Consider the following 23,786-nt stretch of genomic DNA (forward strand, 5'->3'; position numbering starts at 1 on the left):
CCAGGACTGAAATCCATGACAAGTATTAAGTGCGGAGAAAGGGAAATGAGCAAAAGATGCACTAGTTTTAATATAAATGCTAGGATTTTAACATGGATGCTGAATGTATTCCTTAACAAGAAGCTTAGAACAAGCAAAAAAGGTACAAGTGAGTGGACCCTGAAAGTAATTAGTCTCTAGCTGCAGCTCTAACCATTATCTGCCAAGTTTGGGAAGTATTCCAAAGATGTTTTATACAAAAGTGAATGAAAATTAATTTCACCTATCAAACACAAAAACGGTAATTCAAAATTGCACACATTAAAATTCTTTTAAGCTCTGTCCAGAACTTTGCACAGTATACCAAATCTGAATGAAGTGCTATTCAACTGTCATTAACAATTACAATCTATAACTGCAGACCTGTTCTCAATAGCTAACTATTAAGCATTTATGTGCCACAAAGACTGAATGCAAAACAGGTTGCTGAACTAGTCAATCAAATAATCTTTTGGCACAACACTAAAGGATTCCTCTTGTACTGTGGTAAAAAGCTTCTGGTATTTTATTAACTGCAAACTACTCATTTTCAGCTAAATCAAATATCCTAACCACCAGCATTAGCTACCCTGCTGTCAAACAGTTCAAATACATCTGTAGCTTGTACAGCAAAATATTAGCATTCAGCCTTCTTAAATCATCTTTAACCATGTGTTAAAAATATATTTCCAATTTATCTTTCAATGCACTCAAAGTATTTCCTGATTAGAATAAAAATATACCACACTGAAGAACATATTTGAAGCCAAACGTCAGTTCAAAGGTTTTAACAAGTAAGCATTACAATTATTATGATTTCTGGTTAGTCTAGATATTTTCAGTCTGGACTAAGCACTTTATTTGCCCTCTTTGAAAATTGCACTCCAAACTCAAATGGTCTTAAATTTGACTTCAATGCTTTCATAACATAACTTTGGTTTTCATTATGTTAAACTGCTCTTATACTTTCATTTCCATACATCTTAAGTAACATTTTCTAAATTGTAAAAAAATCAAGAATTCAAAAGTGATTAAAAACTAAGCTAATCCTCTCAGTCACTACAGCCTTTCTTGAAATAAGTCACAAACCATTGGACAGATACCAGTAACTAGGGCTTATGTTGTGGCACTGACTTTAAATTTATTAAATGGATTTTCTTCGTAATTAGCAATATCTAAGAACAATCTTGGAACCAGATATTCTTTGGGAAGCAAGTTATCGTCTTCAGTGCGACCTTAGGCTTAGTGCAATTCCTCAAAACTGAACAATTAAAAGATTTTTAATTACTATCGGAGCATTCAAATTCTCATACTCTTTTACAACAGACAATGAACCCACTGACTTACATTACTTGTCAATGTGTACCAGCTAATCCTTGTAGGATTGCTGTACAGCATAGTTTCAGAAATTCAACTTAACTTGTTACCATGGTAATGTGACACTCCTTTGTAATATAAAATGAATTAGGTTTGTTAGGTCCCAATAAATTGTCCCTGGCATTGTTCCAACTTTTAAACTGATTGAAACATTCAGAATAGGAGGTAAATGCCCTTGGATTCAATGCAAAATAATTAATCATATCTTAAAGCATGGATAAAAATGGAAACTCAAAACAAAGTTGCTACAGGCAAAAACTGGTATAACAAATTATTTTGGAAAAGAATCTTCACCAAGTTACTGAAACACTTATGATTCATTTGACCTATGAGGACATATTTCCATCCACATATTAAAAGAAAAGCATTCTTAAATTTTAAAATAGCATGCCATACAAAATACAATTATATCATCTGCTATGACCAAGCAAAAATTGATCTTTGGTCACATCAATTATGTAATTGAAGGGGACCGATTTACGTGTGCTCATCTGAAGTTGTTAGCTGGTTTTAATGTGGCAAAATGAATTGATTTTTTGTGATATAAATCTTTATCAAGGAAAATATTTTTCCAATTGTTGAAATGTAATGATTGTCAAAGGCTCTGAAATGCGGTATCTCCTAATTTTGCTGTTAGTAGCAGTGGAGGACATTGTGATATGTAATTCCTGCACTTCCTGTTTACAGCCTGGTCAGGGCATAATGCAATTTAGTGAGCCTTTTAAAAATATATAGCTTTTTAAATATAGAAACTCATTGATTACTTGCTTAGATTTCCTTCCCTCCCATTTTCTTTATTTCTTACAAACTTTTCATTCTGCAGTTTTTAAGGAAAATCTAAAAGCCTGACCGATTGATCATGACAATCTGATGAAAATTGTGATGTCTGGTGCACTCAGATGTTGCATGGCGAAATGTCAAAAAAAGTACAAAATGGGAAAGGTGGTAATTTCATGCCTTTTACCTTACACTAGAGCCAGGAATTTATAAACACTCATCAATCAACAAACTTCTCTCACCAAAAAGGTTGCAAATAACACCAGGATGTGTTTACGCCAGAAGACTTTAACTTAGCAGCAGAAGGAAAAGCCATTCCATGAGATTATACTTGGGCAAATAGAAAGACATCTGATCTTTTGTGAAAAATGTTATGGGTGATCTGCTGGGAGGTCTATAATTCAAAAAGATATCGCTAGCACAACTATCCTACACTTTGAAGGTGCAAGTCTAGTTGGAGTAGAGGATCAAAGGGATCCCAAAGCATAAATACATCAATCATTGAACATTGTGCAACAAGTTAGCAAGGCCAGAAAAACAAAAAACTGGTCTTTATTTACAAAAAGACAGAACTAAGAAGTAGAGAAGTTATGCAGAACCTGTAGTGAATATTAGTTAGACAACACTTGAGTATCGAATGCAGTTCTGGTCACCAAATTATAAAAAATGATGCGGAGGCACTAGAGAGGATGCAAAGAAAGTCTTCAAAGAGGATACCAAAAATGTTTGGGTGGTATATACATATTATGTCACATTATATACATTAGCAAAAGGATTGAAAAACTTTTATCTGGGAGCAGGCTTATGAGAAATAAAATTAAGGTCTTTAAAATTCTGAAGGATTTCGATAAATTCCACTTTTGTGGAAGAACATAACAAGGAACTATCAATATAAGACAGTCACCTAGAAATTTAATAGGGAATTCAAAAGAATGTTAAAAATGTTGAACTTACTGCTGCAAGGCGTGGTTAAAGTGAACAGAATAAATGCATTGAAGGAGAATCCAGGCAAGCATATGAGGGAGAAGGGAATACAAGTTTACGATGAAAAATTAGGAAAGAAGGTAAAGAGGCTCAAGTGGATCATAGCCACTAGTATGGAGTGATTGGTCTGAATTATCTTTTTCTGTGCCGTACATCCTATGTAAACATAACGTATGTAAAACTACACAAAAGGGAGGGGAAAACATGATAAAATTAGTTTTACATCAGCTAAAAAGATCATCCATATGGTGCTGTAGTTAAACATTGATCAACCATTAACACTTTATTCCCAGTTCATAAAAATAATATTTTTACATGAACTGAAGCAGCGCACACAACCTCAACATTCAAGGGGCCCTGCTGAGTTCTGAATTTCCTCATGGAGGAATCCCATAATCACCCGTTTCCCATCTCCCATTCCATCCTATCCTTCAGCAAAAATAAGATCTGCTAGAAATGGGGGCAAGATTTTCAAATCTTTGAAGGAGAGATTGGCATAACACAAACAAGGTGATGGTCGAGATAGCATTATAGACTAAAGAAATGCTGATAGTGGCATAAAGGTAAGACAGCAGAATTTGTTAATAAGAGAACTAATGTCAATGCTCAGTGAAAGTAAAGCTAGGCAGGAGGAGGATGGGGGGGGAAGGTTGAGCTTGTGTAATTATAAAAATTAGAGTTAGAATAAAAATGCTAGTCTTATTCGTGATAATCATAAAACCACCAGATTGTTATAAAAATCTATCTCCTTTACTAATACTCTTCAGGGGAAGAAATCTGCCGTCAATACCTGGTCTGGGCTACATGTGCTTCCAGACCTAGAGCACTAACTCTTAAGTGCCTCCTGAAATAGTCTATTGGATCAAATAGATACAGAAAACTGCTGAAAAAAAAGATACAGAAAACTGCTGAAAAAAATAGATATGCTGTCAAAACTTTTCATCAGGACAGACACCCAAGAATACCAAAAGCTTGGCAATTAACTATTTGTTTCCTGGTGCATTCTCCACAGCAATGCCTTTACAAATCAGTCCATTTGCCAAATAATCAGTACCCAATTCTGATGCAGTATAAATTGCCTCTCCCTTCCAGACTTGGTTTACTCTTATGCTCAGAGAAAGAGTCATACAGACTCAAAACTGTCACTTTTTCTCTCTCCACAAGGATCCTTTCTACTGTACGTGATCATTTCCTCCTCCTAAACATATTTCCCAAATCTGTACTCAAACTTGAGCTGTTTTCTTACTCTCAACTCTTGTACTCCCTGCTGCCAATCCATGGCCCTCATATCATGTCCCTTACTTCAGACACTTAATCAATGTTTATATTTGCATATAGACTTCCAGCTCCATCCACTATCACGGCCTCCCTCCAGTTGTCTGATCCTTCTGGCCAGTACAGCACGTGGGAATCTACTTTAGCTAACAAGAGAGGGCGTTTTAGGTTCTTCATGATCAGTACACATATGGATGTGAATTTCTTGAGCTCGCAAATCCTGCCCCTCAGGCTCTAAATTGTAAAACAATGGCATGTAAAGTACAACTTACATCATTATCATCACCTTCTCCCGCATCCTCAGAGTTTGAAAATTCATAACGCATCGCTATTACCCGTGAAAAACATGTTTTTACAGTCTGGTTCCCATGCTGTATTATCAGACGTTTTCTCTTGATTTTTCCTGGACTTCTTCGTACCAGGGCAGTACAGTGGTAGCACTGCTGCCTCAATGCCAGGGCCCTGGGTTCAATTCCAGCCTTGGGTGACTATCTGTTTTCACATTCTCCCCTTGTCTGCGTGGGTTTCCTCCGGATGCTCGGGTTTCCTCCACAGTCCAAAGATATGCAGGTTAAGTTGACTGGCCATGCCAAATTGCCCCTTTGTTTCAGGGGAATTAGCAGGGTAAACCCATAGATGCCTGGGTGGGACTGTTGTCGATGCAGGCTGATAGGCCCAATGGCCTCCTTCTGCACCGGATTCGGGTTTCTATGATCTTCCATTCCCTTGGCTCTTTCTTGTTATAATAACGAGGTCACCAGATCTGAAACACCCCCAGGCAGTTCTATACAACGTCGTAATTCTATTCTAATGTTTTCAAATGCTTCAGCTTTAATGAACACTTTTCTGCCAGAAGATAGTGCATTTAAGAGAAAAGGCTGGAAAAAGTCGAGCCAATAGTTACCATAAAATATTGTAAAGGCAACCTTTGATTCTCGCCATCTACTAATTGATCTGAACTGTACCCTAATCATCTGCAAGGGAGTTTTTCATGTCCTGCCCATGCCAGTGCCATTTCTAACTTGGCTGATCTGCCAATTTTTCATCAATGATGACATGGTTTCTCTTGTAAATGGACTTTCTGCAGCAATGCACATGACTGAAATATTTAAGTTTTCATGTCCCTAAACTTATCATTTGCAAATTCACGTCTACCATCTATTAAGAATTCTGTTGGTGACCCAAGACCAGTGCTGGCCCATTTTTCCATTACTTCATCCACTACTGCCCATCTGTCCTTGTTATTTAACACATCAGTATGATGAACCTGGTTGCCATATCTGCAAAACGTAAAAGATAACTCTGATCCTTGTCCCACACCTTCAGATCCATGGCTAATACTTTTACGAAATTCCCAGGCTAATAGGACACAAGCAACCGAGCATGGTGATGTCTTCTGATATTTAACACACATATGACATTGATGAGATATGGCCTGTTCTGCAAGAGATTCTTATTCTTTATCCACAACTCTGGCATCCTTTTGTAATAGTTTTAATTCTGTAATGAAGGACAGGTAAATTGCTTATGCAATTCCCAGATAATTTTCTTCTTGTTAGCCAGATGCATCTGCAGAGGTCAATAATACTTCTTGAACTTCTTGATGAGACACTCCAGTTTCCTCAGCGGAATACAATAATGTAAGTGCACTGCTTTACCAAAGGAGAATGCTTTGTCATTTGCCATGTTTAACCACATCTTTGACCTTTTTCATTGAAGACTTATTCAGCAATCATGGTACGTAAATCTGAACATTATCAGCGCTGATGAAATGATGCATTCCTGCAATTTTACATAGAAGGACCATACTCTCTTTTTTAAAGATATTAATGCATTACCATTCCCGAATCGAAAGCAAGCAGTGCTTTCATATTCCCAAATTCTCTTTTTATCAGCTTAGTCAAGGATTAACAAATAATAGTTAAATTAATCAACTCCACACTGCTGAGCTACAGCCACTATTCAGTGCTGCACAACTGAATGAATCGGCAACCACGACATCCATGGACTGACTTAAGTTTTTGGTTATGAATACAATATCCTCTTGTCATTCATCCTCATCATATTCATCATCAGAACTGTTCGTTTCCTGATAAAAGTAAATTACTGCGGATCCTGGAATCTGAAACCAAAAAACGCTGGAAAATCTCAGCAGGTCAGGCAGCATCTGTAAGGAGAGAAAAGAGTTGATGTTTCGAGTCCAGATGGCCCTTTGTCAAAGCCGCTTTGAGAAAGGGTCATCTGGACTTGAAACGTCAGCTCTTTTGTCTCCTTACAGATGCAGCTAGACCTGCTGAGATTTTCCAGTGTTTTCTCTTTTGGTGTCATGAGTTGTTTCAAGTACTTGATTTCTGATTTTTGTGCAATTCCTTACATAGTGATAACTGGAGTCACAGCAGAAGCATCAATTAATTATTCCCAATGTATCTCAGAGAGTCATCCACTGTTGATTATCACCCAATCTTGAGTTTTGCTTTGATTAATAAATCTATTAAAAGTACGAATCATTCCATCACAGCTTCACCAATTTTTTTTTGTACAAGCACCTGTGACTAGGCCCTCAGCGATTCTGAGAGTCAGTAATCATCCACCCTTCTCTGAACCACTGCAGAACTTTCAACTTGGTCCACCAAGGTAGCTGGAAATGATTGATTTCTCAAATTTTTTTTTAAAGCAACAGTCATTCGTTCAAAAAGAGAGTCGGTGCCACAAAATGAACACTCACCACAAAAAATGGATACATGTCAAAACTAAAAGGCTACCTTTGTGTGAAATATGGGCACCAATAAGTACAGGCTCTGAAATTTCTCTGTCAAATTTCCTAACTCTTTTATATGACCTCTCAAAATCCATGACATATTCTTCCATTGGCTGATTGCCCATCTTCTTAAATTCATCAAATAATAGCCAAACCTCGGAGGCCACTAACAAATCATCTTTTTCAAAAATTGTGTCCATAAATTGTAGTGGAATTGGCAATCCCCTATCGGGATATAAATCAGTTACATTCAATTCTGAAAATATTTTATTTCTAATCTTACTTCTTTCTAGGAAAGGCAGGAGTTGAGTGACTCGCTGCTGGATTCCTAGCTTTTGACCTGTTCTCGTAGTCGCAGTATTTATACGGCTAATCTAGTTGAGTTTCTGGTCAATGGTAATCCCCAGGATGCTGATAATGGGGGCTTCAGTGATGGTAATAATGACATTGACTGTCAAGGGGCGATGTCAGATTCTCTCTTGCTGGAAATGGTCATTGTCTGACTCTTGTGTGGCACAAATGTTATTACCATCTTTCAGCCCAAGCCGGGATATTGTTTGCGTCTTGCTGCATTTGGACATGGGCTACTTCGGTATCTGAGAAATCACAAATGGTGTTGAACACTGTGCAATCATCAGTGAACATCCACTTCTCATCTAATGATGTTAGAAGGTCATTGATGAAACAACTGCACATGATTGAGCCTGGGACACTACCCTGATGAACTCCAACAATGATATCCTGGAACTGAGAAGATTAACCTCCAACCACCACAACCATCTTTCACTGTGGCAGGAATGACTCCAAACAGCGGAGGGTTTTCCCCAATTTTCACTGGCTTCGGTTTTGTTAGGACACCTTGATGCCCGAAGTGGTCAAATGCTGTCTTGGATGTCAAGGGCAATCACTCTCATCTCACCTTTGGAATTCAGCTCTTTTATCCATGTTTGAACCAAAATTGTAAAGTGGTCAAAACTGAGTGAGGGTGGAATTTTACTGACACGTCCGCCCACACAGATTGCCATTCTCCGAGCGTCACCTGTTCCCAGGATTGGGGTGGGCGTGCTGATAAAATTCCAGCCTGAGTTTCAGTGAGCAGTTATTGCTAAGTACGTGCTACTTGAGAACACGGTTGATGACCCCTTCCATCACTTTACTGATAAGACAGAGTAGACCGAAGGGGCAAATAATTGGCCAGATTGGGTTTGTCCTGCTTTTTGTGTAAAGAACAAACCCGGACAATTTTTCACAATATCGTTTAGATGCCAGTGTTGTAACTTTACTGGAACAATTTGGTTAGGGGTGTGGAAAGTTCTGGAGTACAAGTCTTCATTAGTATTGCTGGAACACTTTGCAGTACACAGTGTCTTCAGCCATTTCTTGATATCACAAGGAGTGAATTGAATTGGTAGAAGACTGGCTTCTGTGATGCTTGGGACCTCCGAAGAAGGCCTGAATAGATTTCCACGGCACTTATGGCTGAAGATTGTTGCGAACGCCTGACCTTTTGCACTGATGTGTTGGGCACCTCCATCATTGACAATGAGGCTATTTGTGGAGCCTCTCCTCCAATGAGTTGTTTAATTGTCCACCATCATTCATGACTTGATGTGGCAAACTTCAGAGCTTAGATCTGATCCATTGGTTATGGAATTGCTTAGCCTTGGCTCTTACTTGCCGTTTGATATGCAAGTAGCCATGTGTTGTTGTTCCACCAGGTTATGTTAACACAGAATTTGTACAGTGCAGAAGGATGTCATTCAGCCCATTGAGTCTACTCTAACTTTCTGACAGAGCAGCTTACCCAGGCCATATCCCCACATATTTACCACGCCAATCTCCCTAACCTAAATCTTGGATGCAAAGGAGCAATTTAGCACAGCTAATCCATCTGTTCTGCACATCTTTAGACTGTGGGAGGAAGGCGGAGTACCCGGACAAAACCCATACTGACAGAGAGAAAACATGCAAACTCCACACAGGCAGTCACCCAAGGCTGGAATTGAACCCGGGTCCCTGGTGCTGTGAGGCAGCAGTGCTAACTACTGTGCCACCGTGCCTCATTATTAGGTATGCCAAGTGCTGCATGTTCTCCTGCACTCTGTATTGAACGAGGATTGGTCATGTCCTGGTGGTAATTGTAGAGTGGGGGTTATGCCAGACCATGAGGTTACCAATTGTGGTCCACAATTCTGATGCTACTCACAGCAACTCATGGATGCCCGGTCTTGAGTTGCTGGTTCTGTTTGATGTCTGTCCCATTTAGCATAGTGGTACTGCCAAACAACATGATGAAAGGTATCCTCAAGGGATTTTCATCTCCACACAAACTGTGTGGTGGTCACTCCCACTGATACTGTCATGGACAGATGCAGATGCAGGCAGTTGGTGAGTAATGGACAGTATAGAAGCAACTGAAGTGCCTGCAGCATTGGAAATTCAAAACTGTCAACAAAAAAGACAAACTGCAAACTGATCTGGAAACGTCCAGAGACACTGATTCAAAAGTGCTTGCCAGGGCCAACACACAAGCCACAAAAGCTAGAATCCAGGCAAGTGGACAATTTTCAAAATAAAAAAAAACACTTAAAACCTGCAGAACAGCGGAAATATATGGTTCCAGAATTATATAAAATAATTCAAGGATTAGAACAAACCATAAAACGCCGGGGGGGGAAAATGATTGCTATTTTTCAAAGAAGATTGAAAAAGACCCATTTGAAATGTGATCAAGAGAAACGATAAGAAGCTAACATGTTCAAAGATCATGCCAAGCAGGAACATAGTACCCTTTTGTGTGAACATAGGAAGCATCTCAGTAATTTCCATGGAACAACTAAAAGAGATTATAATCCGAGGAGAAATTAGTTGCTACACACAAAAATGTCATTCTGACCTTATTATCGCAATGTAAGAATTTACCACAAGAGTTTGGAAAACGAGCATAAAGATGAAATTACACCTGCAGCTAACAAAGAGGACAATTGGGGTGTGGACTTAAATGAAACATTATTTGCAGAGTTAAGGACTGAAAAAAATTGAAAAAAGATACTTTTGGTTAACCTCTAAAATTGTACAATATGATATATGTAGTTGTGAAATGAGATGAAAAGTTTAATTGTATAGTATGCAATATGATTATTAGAAGTTTATGATGTTATGTTCTGAAAAAGAAGATAAAAGGCCACTGTAAAGAAACCAGGGAATTGATGCACATGTGCAGTTGGTGCATTTTCATCTTTGCAGGCTGGAGACTGACCCTGCATACATGTACAGTTTTTAAAAATTTTTTTCAGATTGGGAAAGGCCTGCGCCTGCACAAAAAAAAAAGCAGGAAAGTGAAACAGTGCAAAAAGATCAGGTGACCCAGAAAAGGAACGCTATTCTACAGAAGATGCCCTAGTAAACAAGACAAGGGAGGAGAACAGGGAGAAGAGCCCTGAAAATAAAACCTTATTTTATTTGAAAAAATAAGGTTTCAAACCAAGGAGTGGGACAGAAATAAGTCACAAGAAGCTAAGGGACAAAGATAGAAATCTGAAACAGGTCCTTGGATAATGTTAAATGAAGGAGCAGAGGAAAAGACATCAACTTAAAGAGACACTGCTCCAGGGAGCAGACTTAAAGTTGGCTTGAGAAAAGCCAAAAGTTCCAAGCTAAAGGTTGGTGACTCCTTACTATGGACACATGGTGCAGTGCTGTTCTGCTTGCATGGCCAAATAACCAAAGGTGTGTGTGCAAGCGGAGATTCAAGGGAAAGGGAAATTGGAAGGAGAGACAGAAATGCTGGAGACAAATCCTTTTGAAGACGTCTGAATGAAAGTATTGTTTGGGAGAGAATTAAAAAGCAAGTTCTTTGAACTCCCACTTAAGATAGCGATAAGGAGGATGTTTTTTTCTCTCAAGGTCATTAGACTGGAACTTTCTTCCCCAGTGAACAGTAAAGGTTGGAGCACTGAATATTATCAAGGTTGAGTTTGACAGATTTTTTGATCAACAAGTGCATCAAAAGCTATGGAGGCAATCAAGCAGGGAAGTATGGCTACAATTAGATCAGCCATGATCTTATTGAATGGTGGAGCAGACTCAACGGGTCAAATGGCCTACTCTTCCTCCTACTTCTTATGATCTTAAATCCACTAAGAATGTCTTTACTGAATACTGTTTTAAAAGTCACAGTTACATGATAATGATTACATGACAATGATTATATAATGGTTCAATGATAGCTTCTCTGTTTTAATTTGAGTAAGATTTAAATGGTATATCAGCTTCACTAATCAGACAAACATTCTCAGTGTCAAATTCGCATAAAAACTGGAATAAACCCCACTGGTTTTTTCAGCGGGAGATTCAAAATGAATCGGGGCTTATTCCCACTGTAGAGTCCAGCAGCAGGCTTTGAACAGACCACTGCACTTGCGCCGATTTGTTAGTAGCAAGATTGGCACATGTGCAGTGGCCCCACATTCTGGCCTCCTTATCACTGGCGAGCCTTGCAGCTCTCGCATCGCTGGCCCTCTGACCCCACCACGGTCCAATTGCTTTGTCATTTGCCATATCATTTTATCCCCCACCCCTGCAGTCCTGGCCCCCACCCAGCAGGCAGACCACCACACCCCCGCCCTGATTGCTGGCCTCCTTCCCTCTGTCATTGATCCAAAAATGCGAATGACAGCCAGATGCCCAACTCTCACCAATCTACCCCCCAGCAGCCCTGCCCCATCAGGCCATGCCCCCTTGGATGGCCTAATGCCCAATGGGCAGTGCCAAGGTGTCCCTGAGACATTGTTAGTGTCCCTTGGGCCCAGGCTGGCAGTGCCAAGATGGTAATGCCCAGGGAGCACACCCCCCCAACCTCGACTCTCTGGGGGGCCTTGATGGCCCCCACTTCACTCGAGCAGATTTGGGCTGCTAGTTCCAGTAAACCTCGCTGGACTGAACCACTCCTGGCGGGGGCGAGGAAACATTATTGGGCCAGGAGATTTTTGTCCCAGGCCTGCTAACAATATTTAAAATGTACTGAAAGTAATACTTAAATAAATTATGCAGCTCCACACTGATTTTTGGTGCAGAGCTGACGGTGCCGGAGACTCTCAGAGACCGTGGCTTCTAGCAGACAGCCCGCGAAACCACCCCCCCATGTTTCAAATTCAATGCCAAAATAAATTTCAAATCAAATTACTGCTTTATATGCTGAGAACTATGTTAAAGCAGGCAGCTAAGTTATTCCATGGCTTAAATAAGCTGCTCAATTGCTGTAAATAAACACATGACTGATTCATTATGTTCTAACTCCCAGCCCACTTTGTTAGCTGAGTGAACCCACAATAACTTATGTAGCCAACATATGCACGGTAGTTAGATCATTTTCAACTGATATATGCATAATACACTGCTGACTTTTTGGCTGAATATGCATTTTTCCATAATTCCAAAAGACATCAAGAGTACAATTTACAGATTTCAAAGAAGCTCAGAACAAAGAAAAGTACAGTACAGAAACAAGTTCTTCAGTATCCAAGCCCTTGCCAATCATGATGCCCTAACTAAACTAAAAAAAAATTTACCCTTATGCGGTCTGTTTCCCTTCATTCCTTCCCTATTCATGTACCCATCCAGGTGCCGCTTAAATGTTGCTATGTGCTTGCTTCCACAACCTTCTCTGGCAGCAACTTCCAGGCACCCACCACTCTCTGCATGAAGAAGTTCCCCTGCACATCTCCCATAAACTTTCCCCCTTTCACCTCGATCCCATGTTCCCTTGCAATTGACACTTCCACCCTGGGAAAAAGCCTCTGACTATCCTCAATGTCAATGTCAATAACTTTGTAGACCTGTGTCAGGTCTCCCTTCAGCCTTTCCAGTGAAAACAATACTAGTTTATTCAATCTCCCCTCACAACCAACATCTCTGAAACCAGGCAACATCCAGGTGAGCCTTCTTTGCATTCTCTCCAAAGCTTCCACGTCCTTCTAATAGTGTGGGACCAGAACTGCACGCAATACTCCAAATGCAGCCTAACCAGGGTTTAATATGGCTGCAACATGATTTGCCAACTCTTGTACTCAATGCCCCAGCTGATGAAGGCAAGCATGCCATATGCCTCCTTAATCACCTTGGCCACCTGTGTTGCAACTTTTAGGGAACTGTGAACCTGCATGCCCAGAACCCTCTGTATGTTAATGTTCCTAAGGGTTCTGCCATTTACAGTGTAATTCACACCTAAATTTGATGCTCCAAAATGCATCGCCTTGCATTTCTCCGGAATAAACTCCATCTGCCATTTCAAGCCTCCAATCTAGCGATATCCTGTTGTGTCTTCTGACAATCCCCGGCCATGTATCCAGAACATTTCCTGCATCTGAATTAGCAGAACCACATTTCCACTCCAGCTGAATAATAAAGCGTTTTAGAAGTTTTTTTTATCCTTTATTGTATTAACATGTAATTTTTAAAAACAATGAATCTAAATAGAACTCTATCTGTGTGAGTTATTATTTTAAAAAAACTCAAACTCCATGCTCATATTTCTTGCTCCAATTGTTCCACTTTTATATATTGCTTACTCATCAACTACTATGGTTGATTATGTCTGCTAATACAATAGTATGCTTATATTTCATATAAGAATAGTTGTTCAAAATCGGATTAAGAAACAGGGAGAAATAACTCCATTGTATTTGTTAGGTGAGATAGTAAAGATACAAATGAAAGACAACCAAATTCACATAGCAGTAGCTAGAGCATATTTTTAATTCACCATTAGCCTGACTCTTACATGGTGTGATGGTTGTACAGATTTAAAACAAACGGTTCTATGAGGTTTTGATGCTAGCCATCAAGCTTTGAAACTCAAGAGACAACAAACCACACATCAATCCTCCCAAGTGGCTTTGAGGCCGAGAACAGGTACCTTTGGGGGGAATTCCTGTGACACTTAAGCAGAATGCGCAACTGGCTGAAGTTGTGAAAGTTATTGTCCTAAATTTGTTAAATATATATTCTCTTTAATAAACTTTCTAAAATCTACCATACAAAGAATTATTTTTTGCCAGTTGCAGGGGTTAAGTTTTCACTGAATACCTACTGTGCAGAATGAGGCCATTCGGCCCAACTGAGTATGCACTGACCACAATATCACCCATATCCTATCCCCATAATGCCATACATTTACCCTAGCTAGTCCCCCTGACATGAAGATGCAATTTGGCATGGTCAATCCACCTGAGTCGCACATCTTTGGAGTGTGGGAGGAAACCGGAGCACCTGGAGGAAACCCACACAGACACAGAGATAATGTGCAAACTTCACATAGACGGTGACCCAAGCCAGGAATTGAACACGGGTCCCAGGCACTGTAGGCAGCAGTGCTAACCACTGTGCCACCATGATGCCCATTTATCTACTCAATTTCGTATGAACGAAAAGAGAGATCATGATTACAAATGACTTAAAATTGGAATAGCTGTCAAAATAAGCATACAGGTTGATTAATTATCAACAATCTGCAGCAAGACTTGGACAACATTCAGGCTTGAGTTGATAAATAGCAGATAGAAGTTTGTTTACCATATGCAATGCACAAGGCAAGAGTGTGCTAGAATACTTTCCACTTGCCTGGATGAGCGCAGCTACAACAACACTCAAGAAGACTGATAGCACCTAAGGGTGATGCATTTCAATACTTACCTTAGTTTGAAGTTTGGGGGTCAGGAACTCTGGTTCTGAATGAACCTTGGGCCTCCTGTGCATGAGCCAACCAGGAGATGGATGCACAGAAAACACTTGATGGTTTTGCTACCTTTCAGCTAAGAACCCATCCTGCACACCTGCATGGTAAAGAAAGAGAGAGGAACAGCGCAAAAAGGCAGGTCAGATCCAAATTGGGGGCATCATCTTGCGGGGGTTCCATGGGGCAGGATACAAGAAGGGGACAGGGATAGGTCCCAAAAGGTGTCCCAGACAAAGGATAAAACACAAAGCAGAAATAGGTCCCTTAAGGACAGGAGCAGAGCAATAGGATCCAAACTCAAGGAAGATCTGCAGGGGGCAGATGAAGTGGCCACAACAGAAGCCCTGAAGATTCAAAAAGGTAGCCGAGGATTGGTGACTCTGTGCTGTGGGCCACTGGGACAAAAGGACCACTTTTGTAGAAATGGTGTTATGTTTGGTATGGCCAAAGATCCGTGATTGTGCATGGAAGGTGCCGTTCAAGTGCACTCAGAAATCCAGGGGTAAAAAGTCTCAGAAGGTGAGATTTAAACACTATGATGTGGATCATTGTTGAAGACATCCAAGTGGGAGAGATCTTTGGAGAGAATTCCAAGTTGAGATCTTTGAATGCGGAGATTTAAAACCATCATGAGCTGGTAAAATCGCGCAAAACCCAAGAAATCAGGTTTGTGCCTGATTTCTCATCTCTCACGATCTTACTGGCACCAGATATCCGGCACGATCAGCCTCATGCCCATTTCCAGCAAGATGTTGAATAATTTATTTAAATGTCATTTGCATCTATTTAGAATTGAATTAATGACTGCAGACATTATTCATAGACTCCCTACTATATAAAAGGAGGCCACTGGCCCATTGAGTCTGTACCGATCACAATCTCACCTAGGCCCTTTTCCCGTAACCCACACATTTAGCCTGCTAATCCCCTTAACACTAGGGTCAATTTAGCATGGCCAATCCACCTAAACCACACATCTTTGGGCTGCGGATGGAAACCAGAGCACCTGGAGGAAAATCACATAGACATGAGGAGAAAGTGCAAACTCCACACACACAGTGACCCGAGGCCAGAATTGAACCTGGGACCGTGGAGCTGTGAGGCAGCAGTGCTAACCATTGCACCACTGTGCCATCCAGCATCCGGGCTCACTTGTCTCTGTGGCCTCGCCGGAAGAGTTCCCTCTGGCAAGGATCACAGCTGGTCCTCAGCAACGAGGGCCAGTCGTGATGACCTTGCCTGTGGAACCGGAGGTCATTGAGGCTGCGGGTAGTTCAGGAGCAAGGAGGGGTGTGGGTGTGGCATTGCCTGCTTGGATCCAGGCTGTGCCAAGAGGGCAGGACTATAGGAGGCAGCTGGTCGGTGGGATGGGGGGGAGGCGGAATGGACCCACTGCACACTCGACAATGGGACTGATGTGGGGAGGGCGGGAGGGCCCACTGCCACTAGGAATTGGTGTGTGGGAGAAGCGGGCAGAGGAATGACTGGTCAGGAGGGGGACGGCGTAGTTCGCAGTAGTCCGATCGCCCTCAGCCAGTGTTCGGGTGCCTTTAGCTCTGCCCTCTCCCCTACAGGCGAGAAACTGTTTCTGCTTTTTATACTCTAAGTGGATAAGATAGCAAACTTGAACTCAACCGAAATGGGATCTGAAGCTTTCCTTTGAAAGAATAAAAAAAAGTCTTTGTCATCCTTAATGGTTTGATGCCAAAACAATTGTTGGGCATGCTATTCTAACTAGTTTTAACCACACCAGTGTCTTTTTATAAATATAGCCAAGCACACTTTGAAATCTGTTTGATGTTTCTGCAGTACAATAATGATGCAATCCCCAAATGTTTTTGTGTACTGAAGTAACAAGTGAGCAGCACGGCTACTTAGCTAGATAAGATGACGCAATGCAGAACTACCGTAAAAACTGAATAATACATGTAAGACAAAACAAAAATACGAAGGGCAACCAGATTACAATGCAGTGATACAATTGCAGCATTCAATAATTGAATAAATCAGAGAAGCAAAACTTGGCAGCTCAATTTGAATTTGAAGATTGGATTTTTTTAATTGTCACCCAAACATTATGTGGCTTTTCTTAAATTACAACTGCAATATGTGTGGACTTTGATGTCTAATTAAAGTGCATTAGAAATATATATAATCTCCTAGAATAGTTGATTATCATTTTAAGTTTGAAAAAAAGTTAAGACCAACAGAAAAACCACTTCTAAAATTAAGAGTAAAATAGCAGAGGTAACTCAGCAAGCATGATGGCAAGTTTTGATTTTATAAGCCAAAAGAGTGGGAGGATATAATAACTGATGAAGCTTTCAGGAATTAATGCATCATAACAAGGGTGAGGAGTGAAAAGAGGGTAACAAGCAGGAGGATTATGTTTTTTCCATTGTTGATAATGACAGTCCATGGGTCACCTCCAATTTATTATACGCTTTACATTCAGGGCATTGAATATCAGAATATTAAGTAGACGCCGCCATTCTTTAAAATCACTTTCAGATCCCATGTTTTCGGTGTTGATAGTCAGGTGATGAAAGGTGGTTCATGCAAAACTGGTCTGCTGGTTTTACTGCTTACCATCTTACCAGTGTTTGAGAACTGAACACCACATGCATGATCTGGCTTGGTCACAGGCCCTGGGTAGCAATACAAGAGCTTTTACTAATAAGACAGACAGCTTATTTCTACGCATAAATTGTATGCATATAGCCTGTCATATTGCATGCTTCAACAAAACAAACGTGAAGCCAGCAAATTTTAAATACATAAATAATGCATGGAACAACTGCTGAAATTAGGAGCAAAGGTTTCTTTGGCATAGTCATTGAACATAAGAACATAAGAAATAGGAGCAGGAGTAGGCCAACTAGCCCTTCGAGCCTGCCCCGCCATTCAATAAGATCATGGCTGATCTGACTTGGCTCAGTTCCACATTCCCGCCCTCTCCCCATAACCCTTAACCCCTCTCTTATCAAAAACCCATCAACCCGCGTCTTAAAAATATTTAGCGAGGTATTGTTTTCCTTTCAAAACAATATCTAAGTAAACATGAATGGAATTTTACCTATTTTTCTTGGAATGTTCATCTTTCCCTCTTTTAACTCCAAATATCCTGGTAATCAATGCACTAAACAGCAACGTGGAAGAATTTCGTACCTGGCAATCAAAGGCAAGGAGAATGTTATGGACTTTCGATAGCTTTCCTTGTGTCTTTGTTAAAAAAATTACATAGAAACATAGAAAGTAGGAGCAGGAGGAGGCCATTTGGCCCTACAAGACTGCTCCGCCATTCATTACAATCAGGGTTCATCATCCAACTCAACAGCCTGATCCAGCCTTCCTCCCATATCATCTGATCCCCTTTGCATACTGTATGCATGTTTCAAACCTGATTGTACTAAAGGAAAATAAACAAATGAACACCACAGGGATCTGATTTATACAATGGAGGAATCTATGTAATATTTTGATATCAAATGTTTTGTGTAGGTAAAACATTCCTTGGGAAAAATCAGATTTTAAATGCAAAATTTGTGGTAAGTTAAAGAAAACACGTGCACTATCGTTAATGACAATAATGGTAAACCTTCCCAGATACTACTCTCACCATTGAATTATCAAAGCTGCCTCCAAGAAGCACGCTTTTTTTTTATATATTGCTAATCAGGATTGCATGTTTATTATTGCAATAAACATCAATTCAAAACATAACTTTTGTTAACAGATATGCTTTAGCCTGGTTTTGGAAGTTTGAAGTTTCTGAGAAACAGTTGATGAGAATTACTGAAGTCAAAGAAACGAAAGAGATAAGTTAACACAACATATTGTTTTTTTCAATCATTTTAATGTTTCATACAAAACTTTGACACTGCAGCATTCCCTCAGCACTATTTAGAAGCATTATCCTGAATTGTGTGTTCAAGTCTCCAGAGTGGGATTTGAAACTAGAACCTTCAGATTAATAGACAAAAGTGCTACCACTAAGTCTGGTAAAATTTCTAGGTTTAGTGGCAATTTTATTGCCAAATTTGAGATATTTTTGTGCTGTGTTTCCCTGCATTTTAGGAATTGGACTGATTTTCCAAAATGATTTCATATCAAGTTCTGCAGCTGGCAGAGATGACACAGGATTTGAATCCAGGGTTGAAATGACCTTGTGTAATCTACAACCTGCCCCCAGCTATAAACAACCACCAGGTCTAAATTAAAGATTTTGGTTTTCAGGACTGTTGATTCTGGCTGCACCTCTTTTTTAATATTAGTTAGCTAAACAACAGGAAATAAAATTGTAAACTTAAATCCCATCTCAGATCTCAGAAGCTAGTCCAAAGTCAGGGAATAAATGTAATCACATAGAAACTTGATTCAGGGCCACTGAAAAGTATATTGAATGATAGTGGTTAAAAATCTCTCAGTTTTAGCCTTTACTCAGTAAATGTAATAGAATGCCATTTTTGTGCAGCAAAAACACATGGATCATACATAGGCCACAACTAACATGTCATTTTCCTTAACTCAATAATTAAAGATGCAAATAAACAGGACTTTTTTCTCTGGTAAACAAATTAAAGAAGGATTACATCCACAGCCAATATGTCTTTTGGAAACTTGTAGATTATACTTTGCATTTTGGCAACTTTGGTTGTTTATTTTAGAGTAAGTTTGTTTGAGTTGGTTGGTAATTCAGAGCAATTTCCCCAAATATCTCACTCCGCAAAAAGACAGCCAGATTTTTTAAAAACGCATCTCTTTTCCTGTAATTTGATTTTGTTTCAGTTAAGAATCTTTGAGTTTTGTGAAGGACTTTATGTGACATTTCCATCAAACTGCTGTAAATCAACAAAACGTGCTGCAAACTCTCTCAATTACACTTAAACACTAATTTTAAAGTTTGAAAGATTATCAATTACAAAATAATTTGTAAAATACTTTTAAATACTAAACACTGATTTACTATATCAATTCCCACAGAACTGGCAATAAAAACCTGACTCTGATATTGCTAATTCTGGCTTGTACTTGTATGGTTAGATAAGAGAAAGCACGTACACTGGCAATATTACTGCAACTAAATTCAACCAGCCATTTCCCTGATCTCTGCCATGTACCATTTTAGTAATTAAAATTCCATCTGTAATAAGGTGAATTACTTTACACTGCTGGAGATTGTTGCAAGTGATTCAAAACATAATCATACACACAGCCAAACCTTCTAAAAACTACTTGTGGCCTGCTAAAATAATAAGCAGAACGGTAGATTTTAACATCAGAACTATTTTAGTATCTTCAATGATACTACATAACAATCTAATAATAAGGTTGCTGAAGTAGGGATTAATCGGAGGTTACAATATCACACTCCAAACTTTTGAGGTAACTAGCTCTGCAGTGCTGTTGTTGTAGATTTACTTTATTCATGCAACATTTCAGTGTTCGCATTATCATATGAACCTCCCAAAGATTGTATAAACAATATAAATGAACAGTTAGCTAATTGTCATCAAATTATGATTGAACTATAATTTTCATGAGTCTACATGAACTTTGAACAGCTCACATTGCCTGCACTCTATCAAAGAATTGCGGCTCTGCTTAACAGATGAGTCATTTTCATTAAACGCTGATGGGTCCTAAATCTTAAAAGCAAAATTTTAATAAAATAAAATCTTCTCATAACCCAGGAGCCTACACGTTTTACAGTAAGTGCTTTTGTGCATACTTGGGTTTAACATTTTATTTTGATAGCATTAGTTTTTAGAAAAGATCCAGTTACTCGACTTCAAAGAATATTAAATGATTATGACTTACTGCCCATACAGGAGATGTAAAACCAAGGATGGCGGCTTGTATTCCATCTGCCACGTATGGAATGACATTTTCACCTAATCTGGTGTCTCTAAACAGAGCTCTCAAGATATTCAAAGCATGCACCTGATAAAAAGAAGTACATAAGCAACTGTGAAAAAAGTATTGTGAACAAAAGAATGAAGTGCAACTAACATTTTCTGCAAAATTCCCCACCTACCAAAAATGCAATAAAAAGTCACTTCTTACATCTGTGGCACATACAATATGCTAGACAGTTCATAGAGAACTGTACACTAGGCAATAAAAGGAGAGATGACTAAAAGTGTAGCGGAATATTAGGTTTCCAGGAAATTTCTCAAAAACAACAGCAAGGCAAAAGGATGTAGGAAAAAAGTGCCAGAAAGTATTTCTACTGGAGGCAATTCTAGCTCATCACCAACTTGATGATCAGGTAAGCAGTCTGAAGAGGGAACAGAGAGCTTTTTAAGACAGTAACCAATAATTAACATTATGAAGGAAGCAATGAATGGTGTAAGAACTAAGGAAACCACTAATAATGCCAATGAACACTAGAAAAAATACTGCAGCCATGGAAGGTGCTAATGGAGAGGGTGGATGAGACATGATGAACAGATCACTCTGTCCTGTATACAGTCAAGCTTCTTGTCTGTTGATACGCCTGTACCAGACAAGTGAACAATATTTCATCACATTCCTGAGATATACTTGATGAGGTGGTGGAAAGGCTTGGGGAAATCAACTGAGCCACTCACCATGGAATTTATATGGAATATATATAGTTGGTCCAGTTAAGTTTCTGGTCCACGGTGACCTTCAAGATATTGATGGTGGGGGACTTGGCGATGGTAATGCAACCAAATGTCATGAGGCAGTGGTCAGAATCTCTCTTTTTGAAAATGATCATTGCGTGTCATTTGTGTAACGCAAAAGTTTTGTCATTTATTATTATTCCAAGCTTGCTGTATGTGGCATGTAATTTTTCAAATCTAAGAAATTACAAATAGAGATGCAGTAATTCAGACACACACCAGTTTCCCATCACCAACAATGCATCAAAGGAAAAGGCTGCTCCCCCAGCTTACAGTAAGGTGGCCCTCACCTTGGGACCTATAACTCCAGTCTAGGTAAAGTTACAGGCTTAAAAGCCGCTGCTGGCTGTTTTCCAATGGGTGAACCTCCAATAAGGCAGTCCGTACCCCACTAAGCTCATGGGGAGATCTATTAATGATCCCCCATGGCCTCTGTGATTCTCATATCAAGCTCCCCCCACCCCCCCCACATAGGTCTGTGTCTTTCTCAGCACCCCCATTTCCAGGAAGTACTTTTTGATGCTAGGCATTTGGGCAGAGATCTCTTGAAAGCAGGTCTGGATCAGGGGGTGTAAAGTGAACAGAGCTATTTCAAGCATGATCCTCCTCATATTTGCTTCAGCCCATAGACCTGCCTATTCAGTTTCTATGTCAGATTCCGTATCTTCATTATCCATTTAGGCCAATGCGAAGTCAGCTTCAAGCTGAGGACTGGCACCGATAGCAGCTAGCTCCATGGCCGATGGTGGGGGCAGCTAGGGCAAGGGCTCCCTGGCTCTGAGGTGGTCTAAGTGCTTCTTTGGGGTTTTACCCTGATCCTTGACCTTTTAAGATATAGTCCTGCTTTCTCCATAATGATGCCAGGGACCCATCAGAGACCATCAACAAAGTTCCTTGCAGGAACCATGTCACCCGTTACACAAGTTCTTTTGTGTTCACGAAATCAATGTTTCTTTTTTGGTTTTCCTGTTGGGACTCCACCTTTCCCACTAAAAGGGGACTAATCGGCTCAATCTGGTACAAAGCTATCAACCCAACAACAGCTCTGCTGGAGTAAAATCTGTTGTAGTGTGGTCCTGTAATTGAACAAAAATTATGCCAGTTTAGTCAGATGCTGCCGGTTGCTTCTTCATACCATCTTTGAAGGTTTGAACCGCCCATTCTGCCAGTCCATTTAACGATAGGTAATAAGGTGCAGTCTAGGTGTGTTGGATAACTTTGGAGACCACGAAGTTCTGGAAACCACCACTTGTGAAGGCCATCCCATTATCAGAAACCAGGATTCCCTGTATTCTGTGTGTTCTGAACCTCAGTAAGAAGTCTCACAACACCAGGTTAAAATCCAATAGGTTTAATTGGTAGCAAACGCCACTAGCTTTTTGGGCTCTGCCCCTTCGTCAGGTGAGTGGGGAGTTCTGATCACAAACAGGGCATATAAAAACATACACTCAGTTACAGAATACTGATTAGAATGTGAGTCTTTACAGCTAATCATATCTTAAAGGTGCAGACAATGTGAATGGAGATAGCATTAAGCGTGGGTTAAAGAGATGTGTATTGTCTCCAGACAGGAAAGTAGGTGAGATTTTGCAAGCCCAGACAAGTCATGAGGGTTACAAATAGTGTGACATGAACTCAAAATCCTGGTTGAGGCCGTCCTCATGTGTGCAGATCTTGGCTATCAGTCTCTGCTCAGCAACTCTGCACTGTTGTGTGTCATGAAGGCCGCCTTGGAGAACGCTTACCCGAAGATCAGAGGCCGAATGCTCGTGACCGCTGAAGTGTCTGCCAACAGGAAGAGAACAGGCTTGCCTGGTGATTGTCGAGTGGTGTCCATTCATCCGCTGTCGTAGCGTCTGCATGATCTCCCCAATGTACCACGCCTCGGGACAACGTCTACCTGCGTATTAGGTAGACAATGTTGGCCAAGTTGCAAGAATATGTACCATGTACCCGGTGGATGGTGTTCTCAGCAATTTCTTGATCGTAGTCCGAACCGCCATGGAGCCCACGCGGTGCACCTCCAACCACTTGGAGGGTATGTCCACAATCATTAAAAACATAGAACCCGTAAAAGGACCTGCAAGGTCCACATGAACACACCTGTGGCCTGCCAGGCCATCCCCCTGGGTGTAGGGAGGATAAGGCTGAGAGTTTTTGATTTCCCTAGCACAGGTCACATTGCTTTACCCAGCCTGTAATGTGAGAATCA

General features: G+C 40.2%; 1 protein-coding gene across 5 annotated transcripts in view; it reads right to left on the bottom strand.

Moving 5' to 3' along the window:
* The window catches only part of thada (THADA armadillo repeat containing), a 425,051-nt gene that overhangs the window by 238,780 nt on the left and 162,485 nt on the right, over nt 1–23,786 (bottom strand). For all 5 annotated transcript variants that reach the window (XM_080200616.1, XM_080200615.1, XM_080200617.1 and 2 more), the window contains exons 24-25: nt 20,745–20,867; nt 18,001–18,092 (exon numbers count right to left, since the gene is read on the bottom strand). In XM_080200616.1, the coding sequence (XP_080056742.1) occupies nt 18,001–18,092; nt 20,745–20,867 (215 nt within the window). The remainder of the gene's footprint in view (nt 1–18,000; nt 18,093–20,744; nt 20,868–23,786) is intronic.

The sequence above is a fragment of the Carcharhinus amblyrhynchos genome, chromosome 12 (assembly GCF_965287045.1).
Source record: "Carcharhinus amblyrhynchos chromosome 12, sCarAmb.v2.hapA, whole genome shotgun sequence".
Taxonomy (NCBI): domain Eukaryota; kingdom Metazoa; phylum Chordata; class Chondrichthyes; order Carcharhiniformes; family Carcharhinidae; genus Carcharhinus; species Carcharhinus amblyrhynchos.